The 20,832-nt window shown below is 32.7% G+C and overlaps 4 protein-coding genes across 4 annotated transcripts; 3 read left to right on the plus strand and 1 right to left on the minus strand.

Annotated features, from left to right (window-relative positions):
• Positions 1 to 221: 221 nt before the first annotated feature.
• Positions 222 to 3,261, plus strand: LOC134266642 (uncharacterized). Its single transcript, XM_062748860.1, has 2 exons — positions 222 to 580; positions 2,248 to 3,261. Exon 2 carries the CDS (start codon positions 2,257 to 2,259, stop codon positions 3,259 to 3,261), a length of 1,005 nt encoding a protein of 334 aa, XP_062604844.1. The 5' UTR covers positions 222 to 580; positions 2,248 to 2,256.
• Positions 3,262 to 3,361: 100 nt separating this feature from the next.
• LOC134266643 (uncharacterized) lies at positions 3,362 to 4,810 on the plus strand. The gene has a single exon (XM_062748861.1). The coding sequence runs from the start codon at positions 3,362 to 3,364 to the stop codon at positions 4,808 to 4,810; it is 1,449 nt and encodes a 482-aa protein (XP_062604845.1).
• A 224-nt stretch (positions 4,811 to 5,034) lies between these two features.
• On the plus strand, positions 5,035 to 5,715 carry LOC134266644 (integrase/recombinase xerD homolog). Its single transcript, XM_062748862.1, has one exon. It carries the CDS (start codon positions 5,035 to 5,037, stop codon positions 5,713 to 5,715), a length of 681 nt encoding a protein of 226 aa, XP_062604846.1.
• Positions 5,716 to 7,822: 2,107 nt separating this feature from the next.
• Positions 7,823 to 13,477, minus strand: LOC134266651 (uncharacterized). The gene is made up of 9 exons (XM_062748867.1): positions 13,407 to 13,477; positions 13,032 to 13,325; positions 12,779 to 12,918; positions 11,948 to 12,185; positions 11,537 to 11,649; positions 9,882 to 10,164; positions 9,273 to 9,404; positions 8,790 to 8,814; positions 7,823 to 8,223 (listed from the first exon to the last, which is right to left on the minus strand). Exons 1-9 carry the CDS (start codon positions 13,471 to 13,473, stop codon positions 7,935 to 7,937), a joined length of 1,581 nt encoding a protein of 526 aa, XP_062604851.1. The 5' UTR covers positions 13,474 to 13,477; the 3' UTR covers positions 7,823 to 7,934.
• Positions 13,478 to 20,832: the final 7,355 nt, after the last annotated feature.

Here is a 20,832-nt window from a genome sequence, read left to right on the forward strand (position 1 = left end):
CCGAATAAGTATGTGACAATCATTTAAAAAGGAATCATGCACAATATCTATATGGGGACATATAATGTGCATTTTGGCACATACTCTTCATGCAATATTGATATCAAATAAAACGTCTGAAAGGGAAAGTTGTTGTCTAATACATCAAAACTAGTATTTTTGAAATTCAAATGTTGAACTTCACTAAATGTCAGTGTATGATAAAAATAAGTTATTATTGTAAATAATGACCTTTATGTGACATGTTCTTGTATATTTCTTTATATTAAATTATTGTATAACAATGTCTCTTTTGTAATAGACTTATGCAATGTGTCATCCGGGCTTTACTTATGTAACTTGATTTACCCCTTTCCGTATTGTTTTCAACCAATCAGCAAAGCGCTTTGCTATCACGTGTCCATTGTTTATCTTTTTGCCAGAAGAGAAAGTCACGTCATTTGTACTGCTCAATTTTTCGTATTATTCGCTTTAATTCCCCGGAAAACCCTGATAGTTTTGGATCTAGCCATACTACTGAAGATTTGGGGTTATGTGATGCACGTATTTGTTTCACAGATACTATAGATTTCCTGCAAAAGTGAGTTTGTGTTTTGTTGTGAAATCAGACAGTTATGTAAGTTTTATTGTGTAAGTGTTTACATCCGGGCAACGGAGAGGACTGTCACAACATGGACGATCGCAGTATTCTTCGTGTATCTTTGATTGGACATTCTTTTATAAGACGCCTGGGATATTACATGAACAATTCAAGTGAATTAAGTAATCTAAAACTCAACGACGAACAATATTCGGTGACCGTGAATGGCCGTGGAGGGCTAAAGTTAAGAGACAGTCGTCTATTTAGAGACTTGTTGAATTTTGAGGTGCTCCCCCATATTTGCTTTATGCAGATAGGAGAAAATGACATTTTGCTAAGCAGTCCTAACAATATAGCAAGAGACATTTTATCATTAGCTTCATATATTCACCTTGGTGTAGGGGTACAAATTGTTTTAATTGGTCAATTGTTTAGACGTAGACCTTGGGCCTCATCTAATGACTTTAATGACCGTGTGATCCACATAAACAAACTTTTGATGAATGAATGTAAAAAAACTGGACAATATACACTTTTGGCATCACAGAGGCTTTTGGAAAAGCTTGGACTTTTTGAGCAAGGATGGTGTACATTTGCGCACACACTCGGAGCATCATGTTGTGACATCTTCTCCAATGCATCGATTCTGGCGGAGTATCCGCTCTGCAGTATTGCACTACCGGCATAAGACAGGCCAGTATATTAATTTTATTGAAGTCATGTATGGTCCATTAAAAGTTGATAGGACTAGCTCATGATTGAAGTCTCATGTTTTGGTCATTTAGATACTGCATATATACATGGCCATTAACATTATAATGCTCTAAAAGTTAACAATTGCTGGTTGCATTGGGCCAATGATTTTGGAAAATATTCATTTTAACAGAACGCTGAGAAAATGACGTGCAAAATAATTTCATTATGAATGCTTAGTATTCTTACTTTTAGCATGATTAGGCATGATGTAAAAATTTTATCTGAAAAGTATGGTAAAACATGATGCAAGTTCATAATATACTTGCGAGACCATATGCTCAGACTTAAACAGAAATTAATGCTAAGGGTAATGCTTATGGGGTACACATGAGCTGTGATTTAAGTTGGTACTGAGTAGTTTCTTACAAATCACAATGATTTGCACAATTAAATGGTGGTGCAATATTGTATGCTTGAGTGTTGGTTATAAGTATAAGATGAATGAATAATAATTATAAAAAAAAAAAAAAAAAATTTGCAGGACCATATGCACTTGCTGTATGTTGATAGAGAGAATTAAATTAAAAAAAAAAAAAAAATGTGCAGGACCATATGCACTTGCTGTATTAAATTAAAAAAAAAAAAAAAGAAAAAAAAAATTGTGCAGGACCATATGCACTTGCTGTATGTTGATTGAGTTAAATTTAAAAAAAAAAAAAAAAAAAAAAACAAAAACAGTTGCACTTGTTTGTGTATCGCAATATTTTATTAGTAGATACAGGATCATATGCATCCAAAAAAAAAAAAAATAAATAAAAATAAAAAGCTCTTCTGGTTTCAATGTTTATAATTTTAAAAATATGTTGAATGCATATAGCATGGTGAACTTGTTGTTGAATCAAATACATTGATTGGTTGGATATTTCAAATTTTATAAATTGTGCAGAAGTAATACTTTCATTCTCTTGCAGAGATCTACAATGCCACCGAAACGGAAGCAAACTCCAGCCAAAAACCCAACAAAGAGGCAAAAAATGGCCACCAAGCAACCTGAAGTGACACCACAGCCTACTACAGCCATTGAGCACCCTGAAGTGATCCCGGGGCCTGCCTATGGACAAATTGATTATAACAAACTAGCTGAAGCCATGTTAGCCATATCTAAGCAACAACCTGAAAACGCCCCCTCGCAAAACACATCAGATGACGGACAGATGCCTGTGACCTTGGAATCTCCTTCCACATCTCAAAGTGCTGAGCCAGCAACGACTTCCACATTGGGAACTCTTTTGGATCAAATTTTCCTTGGGGACCGCTCTACACACAAGGACTTAAGCCCACTGAGTAAGACAATTTCTTTAACAGATGGGATTCCTCTCAGTTCCACGGTTTCACAAAAAACCAAAACTAAGATTTGGAATAATGAATTTGTTGACTTAAGATCTTTGTTAAGTGTACGAGATGAACCACTTTCAGTGTCAATTTCATCAGGCATTATAAATGTACAGCAGAGTCCAAAATTTAAATTCCCGATCAGTATTTCTCAATGGACAGATGCATTTTTGATATTCGCATCTATCTACATTGAGAAATTTCCCCAGGAGGCACCCCATTTGTTCAAATATTGCCACATGGTCAGAGAGATCCAACAGTTACATGGGGATAATGCCTTCAGGGCTTATGATGAACATTTTCGTAAACTACGAGAATCTGTTGTTGCACCTTGGCAAATTCCGGTGCAAGAACTAAGATTGAAAGTTATAACATTGCCCAAACCTGGTTATCAAAATAAGACCGCGTTAAATCAGCCCTTTCGAGTCAAATACTGTTACCAGTTTAACAAAGGGGAACGTTGCACAAGGTCCCCATGTCAATTCAGGCACAGCTGCATGCAATGCAAGGGCAATCATCCCAAAGTCAAATGTTCCTACTCCTTTAAATCAAACTCAAATTCAAAATATACCAACCCCAATCAAGATAAATAAGCTTATTCATATACTACAAGGCTATGATCAAGAGAAATTAAAAGTGATTTCAGAGGGTTTTTCACAAGGTTTTAAGCTAGGATGTACATCTCCACCTACAATGAAGATCTCTAGAAATCACAAAAGTGCTTTAGATCACCCTGTAGTTATTGATCAGTTCATTAGTGTAGGGAAAGAAAAGAGTCGAATTGCGGGACCATTCAAGGAACCACCTTTTCTAAATTTCATTTCTTCTCCTCTTGGAGTGGTTCCAAAATCAGAACCGAATAAATATAGGGTAATTCATGATCTCTCCTTTCCCAAATTTGATTCAGTGAACCTTGGCATTCCTGAAGAAAATTCAAAAGTACAATACGACTCGATTGATAATATAACTGAACTTCTTCGGAAATTTGGTAAAGGGGCTTTAATGGCAAAAGCAGACATTGAGGACGATTTTCGTATTGTACCCATACACCCTGAAGACTACAAACTCCTAGGTTTCTCCTGGGATAGTAATTTCTATTATGATAAGTGTCTACCCATGGGTGCCAGTAGCTCTTGCCAAATTTTTGAGTGTCTCAGTACCAGTTTGCAGTGGGTTATGTGTGAAAAATTTGGTGCATCTGGCATGTCCCACATGTTAGATGACTTTTTCTTTATAGGCCCACACCGGTCTGATGCATGCCAGGCATCATTACAGAGGTTCTTAAGTATTTGTCAAGAATCTGGTATACCCATCAAATCTGAAAAAACTGAGGGTCCAACTACTACATTGACAATTTACGGCATTGAAGTCGACTCTATTGAAATGGTCTGTAGATTGCCAGAGGCTAAACTCTTAAAAATAAGGGATAGGTTACACGAAGCCAAGAATAGGAAGAAAATAACACTTAAAGACTTACAATCTTTAATAGGGCTTTTGAATTTTGCCTGTCTGGTAGTTGTCCCAGGGAGGGCTTTTCTGCGTCGCCTCATTGATTTAACTTGTGGAATAACTCAACCCCATTTTTTCATAAGGCTTACTTGTGAGGCAAGGGCTGACTTGAGTATGTGGTCCCATTTTATAGATAACTTTAATGGGAAATCGGTTATTCTGCCAGATATTTGGGCCTCTGCTGAAAAACAATTACTTTTTACTGATGCTTCAGGGTCATTGGGCTGTGCAGCTGTTTTGCGTAGAAACTGGTTTGCCCTGGGTTGGGACGCAATCAAAGACATGTCACATCAGCAAATCGCAATTAAAGAGATGTTCCCAATAGTATTAGCTTTAGAGATTTGGGGATCATATCTTGCCGATAGGAAAATACTTTTCATGTCCGATAATTTAGCTGTGGTGCACGCCATAAACAAGCAAACATGCAAGGAAAAAACTCTCATGAAACTAGTTAGGAGACTTGTTCTTGTGACCCTTTCTCAGAATATTCTTTTTAAAGCTAAGCACATTCCTGGGAAAAGTAATACTTTAGCAGATCACCTATCTCGGTTTAAATTTCAGGAGGCCTTTAGGATAGCACCTCACTTGAATCCCAGTCAAACAGTGGTGCCCAAGGACCTCTTGTCGATTTGAGCCCAATCAGTAGGCAATTGCTGACTTCATCTCTTTCATCATCCACAGCCCTAGCGTATCGCAAAAGTTGGCAGTATTTACTGAAATGGAAGCCAGGACTTTCACTACCAATATCGGTGACTGATGTATGTAACTTCATTGGTGTATTGTTCTCCAATAACTACTCCCCCAGTTCTATTTTATCACATATGTCGGCTATCAGTTTTGTTCATAAAATTTGTAATATGTCAGACCCCACTCAGGCATTTGTGGTTAAGAAAATTCTTAAAGGCTGTCAAACATTGGGCCCAAGGAAAGACACTCGCTTACCAATAACTGCACCTATTCTACAAAGACTAGTACAGGCCCTTGATCACACAGTCAAACTCTTCTCGCTAAGAGTGCTGTTTCGTGCAGTGTTTTTGGTGGCTTTCCATGCGTTATTAAGGTTAGGGGAACTAACAGTGAAATCTGCAAAGGGTAGCGATAAAGTTTTGCAAAGGGAAGATGTAACATTTGAACACAAATCAAACTCGATTGTAGGAGTTCAAATCATCATGAGAGAATACAAAACAAACAAACACAACAAACCGTTAGTAATTTACCTGCAAGCAAGTCCAAATTCCCAATATTGTCCAGTTCAGGCATTGTCTAACTATGTTCAAACTTTCAACCACAAGACTGGACCTTTGTTTCAAACAATGGATGGTTCACCTGTGTCTTATTCATTAGTAACTACACATTTGAAGACTGCAATACAATTTATTGGATTAGATACAGATAGCTTTAAGGGTCACAGTTTCAGGATTGGTGCTGCTACTCATGCAGCCTCCTTAGGCTATTCTGAACAAGTTATTCAAAAATTAGGCTGGTGGAATTCTGATGCCTTTCGTCGATACATTAGAATCCAGTCATTTAAAATATAGGCATTTGTAATTATACATTGTATTTCTCATTGACATACTCGACTCGATGCTACCATAAAAGCCTTCTCAGGGGTTTACATTAAATGTCAAAATTACAATAGGTAACTGATCTAAACCGTCTAAAGAAAACGTAACATACAGTCGGAACCAGGTCAGAAGTCATCTGTTGGTTCCGTATTGTATCCATAAAGATTTATAGTCCGAAATGATCTAAACCGTCTAAAGAAAACGTAACATACAGTAGGAACCAAGTCAGTAGTCATCTGTTGGTTCCGTATTGTATGTGGCTGTGTTTTATGTTCTTTTACCCACCTTTTTTGATAGCAGGCAGCAATGTAACACATTTATTTTCATGTATGTTTAGAACTTTTTATGTTTAATAGGGGGTCAACTGAAGATATATAATATGTATACTATACATGACAATGTTTTTCCAGGTTTTGATTTCTTAATTAGTCTTCTGGTTGATCCCCCTTTTTTCTATTGTATATCATTTACAATGACATTATGGTGCTGGGGGTCAGATTGTGCAATATTGTGATAAAGATATGTAATATTTTATATTTAAGTCCCCTTTCCTGACCCCCTTTCTTGTATTGTAAATATGTTTTACTACTTTTACGTCATTTACTTCAATAAATGACATTTTTCACTTCAATGATGTTGTTTGTTTTTGCCTGCTTTAGCCAAAAAACAAGCTCAGTTGTCTGGCAGGAGAACTAAGGAACATAAAATTATTTGTCCATCGCAAGAATTATCCAGTTATCATTGTCACCTTCTTTCATTTGTAGATTAAGCAATTTACATTGATTTCTTGAACTAATAACAAGTTTGCAAATTTCTTTCAATATGCACTTTAATTTTTATTTCTTTTCAAAGGCTCAAAATAATAATAAACAAAATGGACAAAATCAAATTTAAAAAGCATTTTCACAACTTATTAATATACCTATCATAGGAACTTAACAAAATTTTATAAATAATGAATAATCATTGATTATATATTTTAAATTTTTGCTAATTGCAACTTGAGGATTTTTCATGCATCTTTCGTCTACGGATTTTTATATCGGTTGGATTTAAGAAAAGGATCACGATGCCGACTAAAATTTTTATATTTTCCCCCATTTTTTTAAAATCATTAATTTTACCATTTTCAGTGTCCGATTTTTTTTTCAAAAATAAAAGTATTTAATCATTTATGATCGTTGTAATGAATTATCAAAGACTGAGTACAGAATGTACCCCTGGGAGCAGAGCTTAAAGTATACAAAAACTTTTAATTTTAGAGAGAAAAAAAGAGAAGAAAACAAATGTTTCATTATGCAGCTGTTATGAAAGTTATATCCTATTATTTCCATAAAAAATAAACTTACGGATATAATATTTAGTGTTTTTATAAAAGCTTTTTTCATGTATTACTTAACTTAATAAAAAGTATACCTGAATCATCTTAATACTTTCGCAAGGAAATTCAAACGCGATCGAGAGATTCGCCGATGTTTTGCAGTCGCATTTGCTACTCATTTCCTCTCTCTTAGATTGATATTTATATCATGTTAAAATACCCATTTGAAATCAGCCCTCTTAGAATTTAGAAATACAAGGTAAAATAATCTTTCAATAAACATTTTATAAAATCAAAGACTTTAAAACTTCAATAAAAATATGACCCTATGAATTAACTTATGTGTTTGCAAGCCAAATTAAATAGAAAATTGACTTTATAAAATACAAGATTATTTGTTTTAATCAATCGAATATATGCATTTCAAAAATCATGTGTATCAGGACAAGGTTTTAAAGGTATGCAATAGAATTTTCTGTATCTGATCAGTTTGAGTGGCGTCTTTTGTATAAAAAAAGAAGATTAACTTCAAATCAAGCCAAAAAAGAAAAAAAAGACAAATGAACCTGGTTACTAGGTTCAAAATATCTGTATTACATAATATAAATTAGGAAAATAACATTAGTAAAAATAAAATATAGGAGTTAATTTTCAAGTTTAAACACATTTTAAAGCAATTAGGAAATTAAAAAAAGTATTTGATATATATCTTTTTGTAAATAACTAAGAAGTATATACTAGTATTTGTTATTTATGCTGCGAAAAGCGTCTACTAATTGGTCACTTGAGCTCGCTGTAATAAAGTATATTCGAGAACAATTAAACCGATTCTCGATCTTCTACTTCCAGAATTCTGAAGTTTTCGTCATGTTTAAACCTCTTCATAAACATCAGAAGTTTTAAGTTTTTCTTCATAAACATGTTGTTCAATATCATGTACTTCTAAAGGTTCATACATATTCCCTTTCTCGCTACCTTCAGTTGTTTCATAAACATCGATAGTTGCTCCATCTAAATGAGCTAGAGCATTTGAATAGGTTTGATCTCCAGACGATATTTGATTCTGGTGCATGTCTGAGACTGGTTTGTTCCTGTTCGAAGTGAATGCATTTGCTTTTGGTTTCCGTAAGTCAACTTTATTTGCAGCAGCAGCATTCAAACTAAAAATTACAGGTGGAATATTTCAGCATTTTGTTTAAAGGTGCATACATATATCTATCTACACTGATTGTTTCATGCAAATTAATCTTTATGACTGAAAATTTGAGCTGAAAAGAAATCAGTCATTCCTTTTCCAATTTCACAAATGTATATTCATGTGATTTCTTATATTATTTTTTTCGTTTCTTTAAGCGTGTTTGTAAATTTATTTTTAAATTGGATATTATAATTATTGAGCAAAACTCCTTATGTATCTAAGTGATTAGACCTTGTTTAAGTAATGAAAAATATGTGCCTAGAATAAATAACAAATATGAAAAAGCTACTTTTTCCAATCAATTTTGGAGATTAACAAAGTCTGAGAATAAATCAACATAGAATTTGTTTGGAATTCAAATTATAACACGTATTGAACACAGAAATAAAAATAAAAAGGATCCTATTAATTACAATCTTTTCCTTTCTTTAAACCTAGACATAAAACAAAAATCATTGTTGTTTTTCATTATCAGTTTATATTGTGCGTTTTTATAAAGAAACACAAGTAGGATGCGCAACTACTTACGATGTTTTGCTGGTTTTATATTTCACTGTAAAATATGAGTAAAATGTTCATCAGTTTACACTCCTGAACTACAGGTTCATATAAACATGTGTACTTATCAAAGCTTTATATACTAGTATTTTTAAAAAGTATATCCAAAGAATACACCATGAACAATACAATAGTTGAAAAATATGTGACCGCATAAATTTCTTTCTTATGGTCATTTTCATATCTAATGCTATGCATTAATGATTTTAAAGATCGGTCTTACAAAAAAAAAATTACGAAAGGCTCAATTTACTAATATATAATTATTTAGTTAACAATTTTCTCGAATTAAAATGTAGCTAAAACATAATTCTAATACAAGAAAAAAAATGATAATGAAACATTCCATTAAAGGGATGTGTTTAAAGATATCATATTTAAATTCCACTATACACTGTAAATAATTTTGAGCTTCCTTCTTATAATAAACATAAAAATCAGTTGAATACTCACCTCTTTTCTTTGCTTTGCAAAAAGCAACAACTGCTGTTATCAGGATTATGAAGCTAGCAATCATCAGGCTTACCGAGACATAGATAAGTGTGTATGGTTGATCCGAATCAACATACACGACACGTGTATCATCTGTAAATCATATGAAGACCCTAAAACTGATTTTTTTAAATAAATGTTTTTTTGTTTTTTTTTATCGAGTTTGGATGTAAAGCTAAATACTTTTGATGCGATTTTTATCAATGTTTCAGAAACAGGCGCAGAAAAAAACCCATCTGTTTTAATTCTTATAAAATCGCTTTATACTTCGCATTTCAACTGGCTAATGAAATAATTTTAAAACAGTTACAATTACTGTGCATGAAATCTTTTGATTGTGATGCCTTGATAGAATGGCACAGATACACATTCCTACCTGACGTATTTTTTTTATTACAAAACACATGAAAATGGGATTTTTCAATCAAACAAAATGCATGCAAGAATTGCATTAAAATGGGAATAATGATCTTCTCACGTTCAAATTGGACTGTTAATGCTACTTCAATTGACACAGTTTTAGTAATTCTCTAGATCTTTGAAAACATGCATAACTACTCATAAACATACCTTTTGCAAAGTTCTTGTTATTTTGAAGAAAATTATTTGTCTTTTCCACTGAATGAGAATTTAAGCGAACTTTGCCCCTTAATGTTCCTGATCCGCAAGTGTTCGAGTGGTTAGCTTCACAAGTAATTTCAACATTTTCATCGCTTTTCAAAAACTGATAGAGAACACTACTTTTCAAAGTCTTCTCTTTTGAAATGTTAAAGCTTTCAAGAAGTGGATCTTGTTGAAGAGGAAGAGGGATAAATTGTGTGTTATTTTCTTTTATGATGCACCATTTGATATCCTGTAACAAATGATAATTTCTTTTGTTAAAAGGTCTTGTCACATGTAATATATATATGTATATATATATGCGAAATATAAAAACCCTATTTCTCCTCATTTAGAAGGTTTAAAGTTTTTGTGACAGACGGACAGACAGACAGATGAATAAGATTTTATGCCCCCTTGCTTTCTAATATTAATAATGTAAATATCTTATTTAAAAAATTTCTACAACAGGACATAGCCATACCTATGAGTGCAACATTAAAGACGTTAATATAACATGTATACGAGGACTGTCCGTAAAGTTCTTGGACAACATTGATAATTACTGACAAACATTAACAAAATATATGAAACTATTATTGACATTAAATTCATGTTTCATTTTATAAAAAAGCAAGTTTTCAACAAAAACAAAGCACAAATAGTTATATTTATATCAGATACAAAAAAAGACACACACTCATACCCGGAGCACTAAAACAAAAATTCTTGAAGTTACCTCAAAAGCTAAATACGAGCACATGTAACTTTTCTTAACATAGTCAGCCTATAACTCAATAATTGCTTATGCCGTTTTGAAAAGTCATAAAAATATGCATAAAATGTTCAGGTTTCATTCGTAAAATAATATTTAACAATGCCTGTCTCATATCATGCAATCATCCAACCATGCACTGTCCATGTAAAGACGATTTTATTTACGGAAATACGGCAAAGTCATGATCACGTTACGAAATTCTTTTTTTTTTTTTACAGCACTGCAATCTCAGAATGATGGTTTTCCTTCACGCATGTCATTCTGTAAACTCTTCATTCCGTCCGAAAATATTACATGCCACTTAAATGCAGTTAACGACTTCATTTACTTTGTTTCCCGATTGGTAAATGTTTTCGATAGTTTACAGAATGAATTTGTCTCTGTAGGTCCGATGTCTGTGCAAAATTTTATCACTGTTCATTGCTCCACCTATACCAAAAACGTCTCTTTATTTAACAATTCCGATCCTGTCCTAATATGTTATAACTAGTTGCTCAGCCATTTTGAATTTTTGAACGTTCAAATTTTGCAGGTTTGACGTGATAGCTTCTGGCAACATCATAATGTAAAATTCTTTCAGATTTATTTATTTATTTATAAAGTAATAAATATTTTTTTATTAAAATTTTGCTGTCTCCGGGTCCCCATTCTAAGTCTAATTATGAACCCATAATTGTAATTAAACATTTGAAATTGAATAAATTCTTACATTTTTTAATTTACAATTAATTAAGGATTAGAAATATGCCAATAATAAATATCAATGACACAACTTTTATTAAATCTTTTTAAGCTTGTCCACGAACTTTACGGACAATCCTCGTATGATTAACGTTCTCACGTTTACCTCGACACCCGTTGAGTTGTATAAATCAGTTGTCTTACATGTCAAAGAGAGGAGTGATCTATCCTCCAACTCATCTGTTATAACAACCACAGGACCCAGGATTTGTCCTACCTCTTGAAAGAGTAAAAAATTTAAAAAGGACAGAAGCAAAAGGAATATCTTATTCATGTATCTTTTTCCACAGACACTCTTACACACAAATATTATGGTTTAATCTCAAAATAAAAAGGTGTTTTTGATTGTGATGGGTATTCTATTAGAGATTTAAGAAAATCTTATGTCAGCTCGCTGTTTATCAGCATACATTCAAACTTTAAGTGTTATTTATAAATAGAATCCATTCAAATGGAGAAAGTATGTTAAATATAGATAGACAATCATTACATAACTAAGAATTCATAATTAAAGTACCTGGTATTGTTTTTATTCTTATAGATTTCCGCTGCATTCTTCGTCCCGAAAAATATCTATGTGAATACGCTGTTTCGCAACTTATTACTGTGTCTAACTGCTCCCCTTTCAAAGATAGGAAGGACGTCACTGTTTGGCTTACTTTACAGTGTTCATCGAAAATTCTTGTTGTTTGAACTGAAGGCGGATCTTGAAATTTGAGAAACCCGTTACCCCAGGCCCAGGTCAATGTCAAGTTCTACAAAAACAACATCAACAAAAGTTCTTGGATTCCATCCAGGATCCGGAGATGCTTTTAAGAAATAAACAAACAAAAAAAGTTCAGTCGTTTGGGAGGAGACTAAGGAACATAAATCTACAAGCATTGTCCTATCATTGACTGCATTATAATATGTAATTAATATTGATTGTGAAGTTTGGCTGTTGGCCGTTTTTAATTATAATTCAGTTTGTTTGGTATCTATTTTATCAGATAAACCAAAATTAATCGAAATTATAATAATAATAAAAAAAACGTTGACGTGTTAACCTATTTTTAAAAAAATCTGAAGTAAGACAGAAATATTTAACAAACCCTCAATAAAATGTACAAATATGAATCAAAAATATTTACTCACAACACACGCTATTTGAATCAACTAAGGTTTACCCATCAAAGAACCCTTACAACTTAAAATAAAACTTCCCTCTATCAATACCTGCTTTAAACCTCATTCTCTTAGAATGTAATACTAACCCGGTATATGAAATCTATTAACAAACTAAAAGATATGTAATTTATCAAAGCTATTTAGATTTAATGAAAATGATTTAAAAGTTGGTATTTCTTACCTCCAAAACTTCATAATTAAATGTTGAAACATCACCACGGCAAACCACCTTTATCAAACTTTCTGACGGAAAAAACTGTGTGGCATTTTCGTTATTCACTCCTTTATGGCGAATATAGAAAGACTCAATTGATGCTTCATCTATTTATTAAAAAAAGTTTCATCCATATATTTCTAACATTGAGCGATGCATACCAAAATTGATGCATAGTCAAATTAAAAATCAATCTTTAAGAATTATTTCGAGCACCTACCAGCTATAAGGACCTCTCTTGTTATTTTCCTTTCTTCGGTTTCATTTCTTACAATCGAACATGTTAAATTTACTCGTCCACATCCACCATTCACGAGTTTTGCAGAACACCTTGTCTTCCTAATCATTGGACATGATGACAGTTCTATGTGAGTACCATTAACAAGGTTTTGTCCGATAATAATTTTTGCTGTAGAGTTTTGCCTGTAGAATTTTCTATCATACCCTCTGCACCTTAATGTTTCTCCGGAGCCGTACACTCTATCTCTATGAAAACCATAATCAAATCGTAGATCTGCAATAGATAAGGGGACAAACTGAACCACCTACATTTACCTTTGATAGCACAATCCTTAATAATGAGGTTTAAACTTACAGTATTGTCCAAGAACATCGACTAATAACAGACTGCAAAGTAGAGAAATGGATATCACCCTTTCCATGGTTGACACAATATGTACTGTTTATGAAGAAGGAAGTACTTTAGTTGGGTTTTAAAAGAGTCCCTTAATAAGTAGATAATTAAGGTCTTCCGTTTCAAACGGAAGACCTTCTACTGATTCTGTTGGTAAATATTATTATTCTTTTTTTTTTCTTCTACTTCCTAGACGCCAACTTTAAAGCCTCATATCTCACTCATTTCTCAATTGATTTCGCTCAAATTTTCAGGGGTACTAGAAGTTACTAAACTCTATCAGAATGCTTTCAAAAATTTCAAAAAGTCACTTCCGGTTTAGAGTTATTTCCCTTTAAACGAAAATTTATAGGCTTTCGTTTCCAGACAAAGGCTCAGAGACGGCTAAAGCTGGAGCAGAAATTCTACTGATTTTAGATAATAGAAGGATTGAAGTTGTGCACATCGGTTTTTGTTTTTCGATTTCTCTATTAAAAATGGCGCTATATAGGGGTCAAAAATTAGAACGCTTAAAAAAGCCAAAAATTATTTATATTTTGCTTTTTTTTTATCTTCTAAACTAAAAATATTTTGATAAGATATATAGAACATAATTTGTGCAGAATTAGAAGATCTTTCAAATGATATCTCGGAAAAAGGGCTGGTCCCTAAAATTAAGGGCCTAAGAGGGGCCAAAAGTTTTTCATTCATATCTCAAAAAGTATTGAGAATTTGTAATACATCAAAGAAGCAAAGTTGTTCAATATGTCAAGCTCAATCTATTGAGGTCGTCAAACCGGAAGTAGTCGGAAAATGCATATTTTGCCATTCTTGACAAGTTTTTGGGTAACATCTGTCACTAGGAGCATAAAAATTAATTTTCCTTCCGTCATCGTCACTTCCGGTCAAACCGGAAGTAGCAAAAAATGGCTGATTTTTGCATTAAATAAAATAGCTTTAGAGGATTTAAACAATTTTAGGACGTAATAACTCATTTTTGTAAAAATGAAAATTACTTCCGGTCAAACAGGACGGAAGACCTTCTCGTTGCTTTGCAACGAGCTTTGCTCTAGTTGTCAGTAATTATCGTTTAAGAGTTCTTATTTATGTACTAGGCATACAAATGAAATATGAAGATATGGAACAGTAATCGTGTTCAAACGTACATTTAAAAACCAACAGCAAAGCAACCTCAGGCCTCTGAAAACATCACAGGGTGTGTTTTGGATGAAGAAGCAACCCCTGCTGACGGTCCTACCTACAGTGCTGTCCATATGTCATGTTTGAGAAAACGAGAAGATCTTGCTAAGTAACCAAGTTACTTTTAAAATTGTTCGTATGTAGAGCAAAATATTGCGTATCGACTCAACTTGCAGAAATAATCCTAGTATTCCTGTGAGAAGTGTATGCTACTACTATAAGTGGGATGAAGTTGACGATAGAAAAGTTTTCTTTATTATTTTATACTTATTCGTAAGAAGTAACAACTTGAAAATACGGTTATGCATAATTATTTAATATTTCATTTGGTTCCATTTGATTTCGATTTGGGTTCTTTGGATTTCCATTTGGGTCCATTGGATTTCCATTTTTATTTCATTTGATTTTCATTTGAGTGAACCAACGTGCCGGACATCAGATTTTTCTGATTATTACAACAAAAGTATTAAGGACATAATTTCTCATTCATGATAGATATATTGATACTCATTTACACAAAACAAAATAATAAACCATAATTTAAATATTCAGCTTCCATTTATTTTTATTATTTAACACATAACTTTTACATATGTTCAAATATTCAAATTAAGCCATATCAGTGTCAGTGATTTTTATCACATTTCATCACTCCTTACTATCTGCTGGTTCAAACGTGTAATAGACAGTTCTCTGTATCTCTGATAGATCTATGTATTAAAGCATCTGAGTGTAGGTTTAGAGGAATTGTTTAGGCAGCTTCAAAAGAAAATAAATCAAACTATATACAGTAAAACACGGTTATAGCGAAGTCCTGGGGACCTGTGAATTTAATTCGCTATATCCGTAATTCGTTATATCCGTATAACGAATTCGTATAACCATATATAGCGAATTCGCAGTATGCATGTTTTCTTTCCAGTGTTACTATCAAATATGTTAGGGAAGCAAATATTACAAAACATACCTCCGATAACTAAGGTTTTATTATGAATTGAATTTTATATACAAATGCTGAGAGAAAATAAAGTCAGTTCCATTATTCAAATTTTGAAATCTTTGAAAGTTCGTTATAAAAGATGTAAAATTCATTATATTCAATCTCAACGGGACTCAAAATCAGTTCGCTAGATCCGTAAATTCGTTATATCAGAGTTCATTGTAACCGTAAAATTTTACAAAGATTTGTTAAGAATTTTGCCGGGGATCCATAAAAACTGAAAAACTAAAAAATGAATTCGCTATATCCGTTTTCGTACTTAACGTGTTTTACTGTACATGTATAACTTGTACAAAATGTTCAAGTGTTGGATGCATAGGGCTTTATTGTGGCAATAAAAATAAAGTAAAGAGTACAATGTGTTTTCATTATCTTGAAGTACATATATTTGCACTGGTACAAATCTTAATTAATTGAAAGAAAGGAATCATAAAGTCAAGCATTTAATCAAAAAGTAGAATACAGACCCCTATATATCCTTCAACTATCCCTTGCTTTGAGGTAACCTTATATATCAAAGTTTTATTTAGACTATGCCCTAATGTATTCTTAACGTTATAAAAGCATAGTGACGAAATGTTTGTTGCAATGTTTACCCAAGGGCGTTTCAACTGCAGAGATGTGCTTAAATCGGCTTAAAAAAGCTTGTTTTGGAAGACAATTGAAAAAATAGTTTGCAGGATAAAACTTCACGGTAGCAGAATGGAAATATAAGCAATATTTGGGTTCGTGTCGAAAACGTGATTGAGGTCCCATTTCTTTTTCAAAATAGTAACCATGTACTTTATATATATCACACTGAATCATCGACACACATGCACAAACACAAAGCACTGTATCCCTTCCGGTTTTGTTACAAGGACATGATAAAGCCTCTGTTTCCTGCACAAAGATTAGTTTCTTTTATAACTTTTTTAAACCAAAAGTATCAAAACATGTTATTATCATACTGTGTGTTAAATTATTACAGAAACAAGTGTCTGTGGTTTCCTGTGCTCGATTTATCCTTTTATATATAATATTTCCTTCTGTGCGTTTAATATGTAAACTACAATACTAAACCTTACCTTTTTCATCATTCACAAATTTGCTTGGCTGTTACATCGGATGTGAAATAATATCATTACTATGTAGTGGTTACGAACATTGATATACATCACTTAATATGCTTCAGAAATTATTAAATGCAGCATACAAGGGATTAAAGTCTTTGTCAATATGTAAATATATGGTGACTTAGTTGATACATTTACCCACACCATAAAAATATAAGGATCCTAATTTGACTCGGGATTTTCCTATTTCTAGTTGAACAAACACTTTCATCATTGAATTTGTCCATATGAGTCATTATATTTTATTGACCTGATAGTCTGGCCCTGATTTTTAAAAAGAAGACTAGAGATATTTTTTTAACGGCAAACATTTATTATTTGGTCCAGTTTATTTTTTTAAAACCTATTTCAATTATGTTGAATCCGAACAACATGCCGGCCTTCATGAAATGACGTTAAAAAGGCTAAAATGGCGATTCAAAATTGCGGACATCCAATTGTTATAATTTTCTATTATGTCGTTCAAATGATATGCATCTGACTATTCTACAACTGATTGATGGTGCAGCTGTGAGTTTAAAGTAAAAATGTAGTTTCAAACTGGCGGATTTTCATTTTCCCCCCTCAAATTTTTTTTTGATGTCGTTTAAATAGGAGAAACGATTTGTGAATATCTAACTGCAAAAAATAAATAACAGTTTGCATTTTTAAATTCATAGAATAATGTTCAAATATCCAGTTAAAGTTTGAAGATATTGTTGTTAATGATTTATGATTTTTATGACACGGATCTTTGTTTATATTTACTTCCATTATTAAGATAAACCTTTGACGACTATTCCGAAGACATATTACATATTTCCTGTCTCACAAGGCATCTTCATATAAAAAAGAGTTAATAATTTCATACGATAATTGCTATTCAGGAGACAATGTGACAACTAAGCTACCCCAAGAGCAGTATTCCCCGATCATAAAGACGGACAAACGTACATTATACACTTATGTACTGGTCATGAGGACAGTAGCAAGTTTATCGTTCCCCAAGACAGCAAACTCTTTCCCGAGGGTGACGATAAACTTGCTATTGTCTTTATAGTGCGTAAATAGGTGTTTTATTATACCGATGCTGACTTTACTTTTGTTACGTCATAATATGCAATGTATACGTCACAATCGGTATAAAATCAGAAGTTTTCCGAGATGAAAAGCGAGGGAAACAAAATGCTTCGCTGAATAGTTTGATGACTATTTCACCATTGACAGATAGCACAAAAACTTTTTCACGGTAGGGGCTATTTGGGAAAAATAGCATGTTTATTCGTCATATTTTTATATAGAACAAAGTCATAGAGGTATAATAATAATGAATGAATGTTGTATCAGCTGTGCGCAAGGATCAAATGTTCGTAACATCAGAAACCATTGATAAGAAGAGATAATTTATTTTCAACCTCTTAATTTTCTTTTAAAATAAAACGCTTTATTGAGGTGTTCCTAAAAGACAAGACGGACCGTGAGTATGTTTTATGATGTGTAATGCTGTTCTTAGACCAGTTTGTGAAAGCGATTTCATTACCTACAGAAACGATTGCATCAGGAATTACCCGTATGCTTTACATCTTTAGAACACATATCAAATTAAACAGGTCGGAGAGAATACTCGAAATCGGGTATTATCCGTGAAATCGCATATAATACTCGATATTAGGGTATCGTTGAATCCGCGAAATCGGGTATAGGAGGTGTAATCACCTAATAAAACTGAAACAATGGGATGGCGCATGTTGCCGAGTTAACTTTCATCTAGATACACATGTTTTCTAAAGGTATCACTAGCCAAGTAAGAATTTGGGCGTCAAGATTAATGCGCTCGGGACAACAAATACCCGTGGAGCTCAGGACATTTCATGATCTGCACACAAAAAGGCGTTCGATTTGCTATATATTTTTCCTTATGTTGAAAGTATGTGCATCTTCCTAATGTTCATTCCCAACACAACAGAATTGGAAATGTAGAAACAAGGGATTGTCTATCGTATCTAATTATGCGTCATTAATTACTTTCACATCCATCTTGTGCATAAAATAAAGTTTATTTATGAATGTATAAATAATGTAATGATAAAAATGTCTAAAATTTCGGCTAGAAGAACCCTCATCTCTTTTTTTGAAAATCTTTTCTTTTTAATTTATCAATCAAACATATTTGCAGAATATGTCTTCAACATTTTAGCAGAGACAGTGATAGTTTCAGGAATACCGCTTATGAGAGAACATAAATTTTGATCGTTTAATTTCGCTAAGTTATCAATATTTTACCATTTCAAAGGGGGGGGGGGGGGGGGGCTAAAGGCTTCTTGACCACCTCTGACAAAACAACCTCGACTGTGTCCTACATGTGTCCAAGAGACCTCTCTTTGAATGTCACGGTCGGTTAAACTCGATCATATATTTTTAATCGTAGGGAAGATTTATTCATCAAATAAAAATCATATTCATTGTAAGTAAACAAAAAGCAACCTGTTATTTTCTAACACAATATAAGACTACAAGTAACTAGAATTCATGTTTATTTTTTAAACACATTTTTCATTAGAGATGAGTATTAGGAAAAGTTATTGCCATGAGTGATACGTATCATAGATAAAATAACTAAAAGAAAACTGTGACATATTGTCTAGAACCAATCAGATAGTGCGTTGTATTAGCATATTATAATGAGGTATAAGATAGCGATATAAAAAAATATAGAAGGTAAAGAGGTAAAATTTACGCTGTCTATCAAATAGTATAACAAAGAAAGGAAGTGGCTGTGATTTTTATGAAATTTTAATGTCCGATGAGGAATTATATTCCCAAAAAGTAAGAAAAGAGTTTCCAAGGCAATTGAACACTCCATTATTTCAGTTTGTTCATTAGCATGTTCATAAACGTAAAAACTATAAGAAATGTTAAAATTTGACTATGTAATTCATATTTCAATATGACTGTACCTCGATCTATATTGAGAAATTCAATGTATTTTAACTTCATGAAAAGATGTACACATTTGACTTTTATCTATCCCCCCCCCCCCCCCCCCCCCCCCCCAAAAAAAACCAAGAAAATCCTGTTCATATGACTTCTCGCTCTCAATTTTCACACAAATGCATAAAATAAAGGTAAAATAGTATATTTTGTATCGAATAAAATGCAACCAAAAAATTTACGGTGTCTTTGAATAAAAATTTCATGCTAAATTGATATGATAAAAGATACTCACCTTCAATTAGCTATTTTCAAACTGTTTCCCGTGGGTCTTTATTTCATCTTATTTCATTTTCTTCTTTATAATAACGTTGGTATTCTATTATTGCAATTATATACAATTATGACTCGCTTATACTGTACACTCTAACTGTTAGGAATAATTTATATTTCACGAGAAAGGGAAGCCATACATTTTTCAGTAAAAATACATAACACGGAGTTAGTCGTTTAATTTCTTTAAAATTTCACGTTTTAGAAAATTAAGTATATGGGATACTTAAATGGGAAATAAAGACAAACGAAGTGTAGTTATTTGTTTTTAGAAATTATATTGAAAAATAATAACGCTATCGTGTCCTCTTTGTTACCCCAGCAGTGTTTGTCTTGTGATTTTAAACTTATTTGACAACCTTATGAATTAGGTCTAATAAAAATAAATCCACAAGATACTGATGTACAAGTAACAGTTATTACTGGCATAATGCGCCGTTACTATATTCTTTAGTTTTTATAGAAAGTTGCACGGAATACCCGATTTCGAGGATTCAACGATACCTTATTATCGAGTATTATACGCGATTTCACGGATAATACCCGATTTCGAGTATTCTCTCCGACCTGTTAAAGTTAAAAGACACATTTTCTGTTAGCTTTATGTATATTTGTTTTAAAAGAAATATATATTTTTTTCATTTTTTATTTTAATTTAACAACCAAGAACTGATAAACGTGATGACTTTAACTTTTCAATGGTCAACTTCCCTTACTTATGCAGCAATGTACCTTCATCACCTGCATACGGACCGGAGTTTATATATCTTAGTCGATTCGATAAGAAAGAGCATATCCTATGCATGAATAATTTCTAAAACGAGGAAATTATTGACAAACAAGTTTACGA

This window comes from Saccostrea cucullata, unplaced genomic scaffold (genome assembly GCF_032062105.1).
Source record: "Saccostrea cucullata isolate Sc308-1 unplaced genomic scaffold, CSIRO_AGI_Scuc_v1 ctg843, whole genome shotgun sequence".
Classification (NCBI taxonomy): domain Eukaryota; kingdom Metazoa; phylum Mollusca; class Bivalvia; order Ostreida; family Ostreidae; genus Saccostrea; species Saccostrea cuccullata.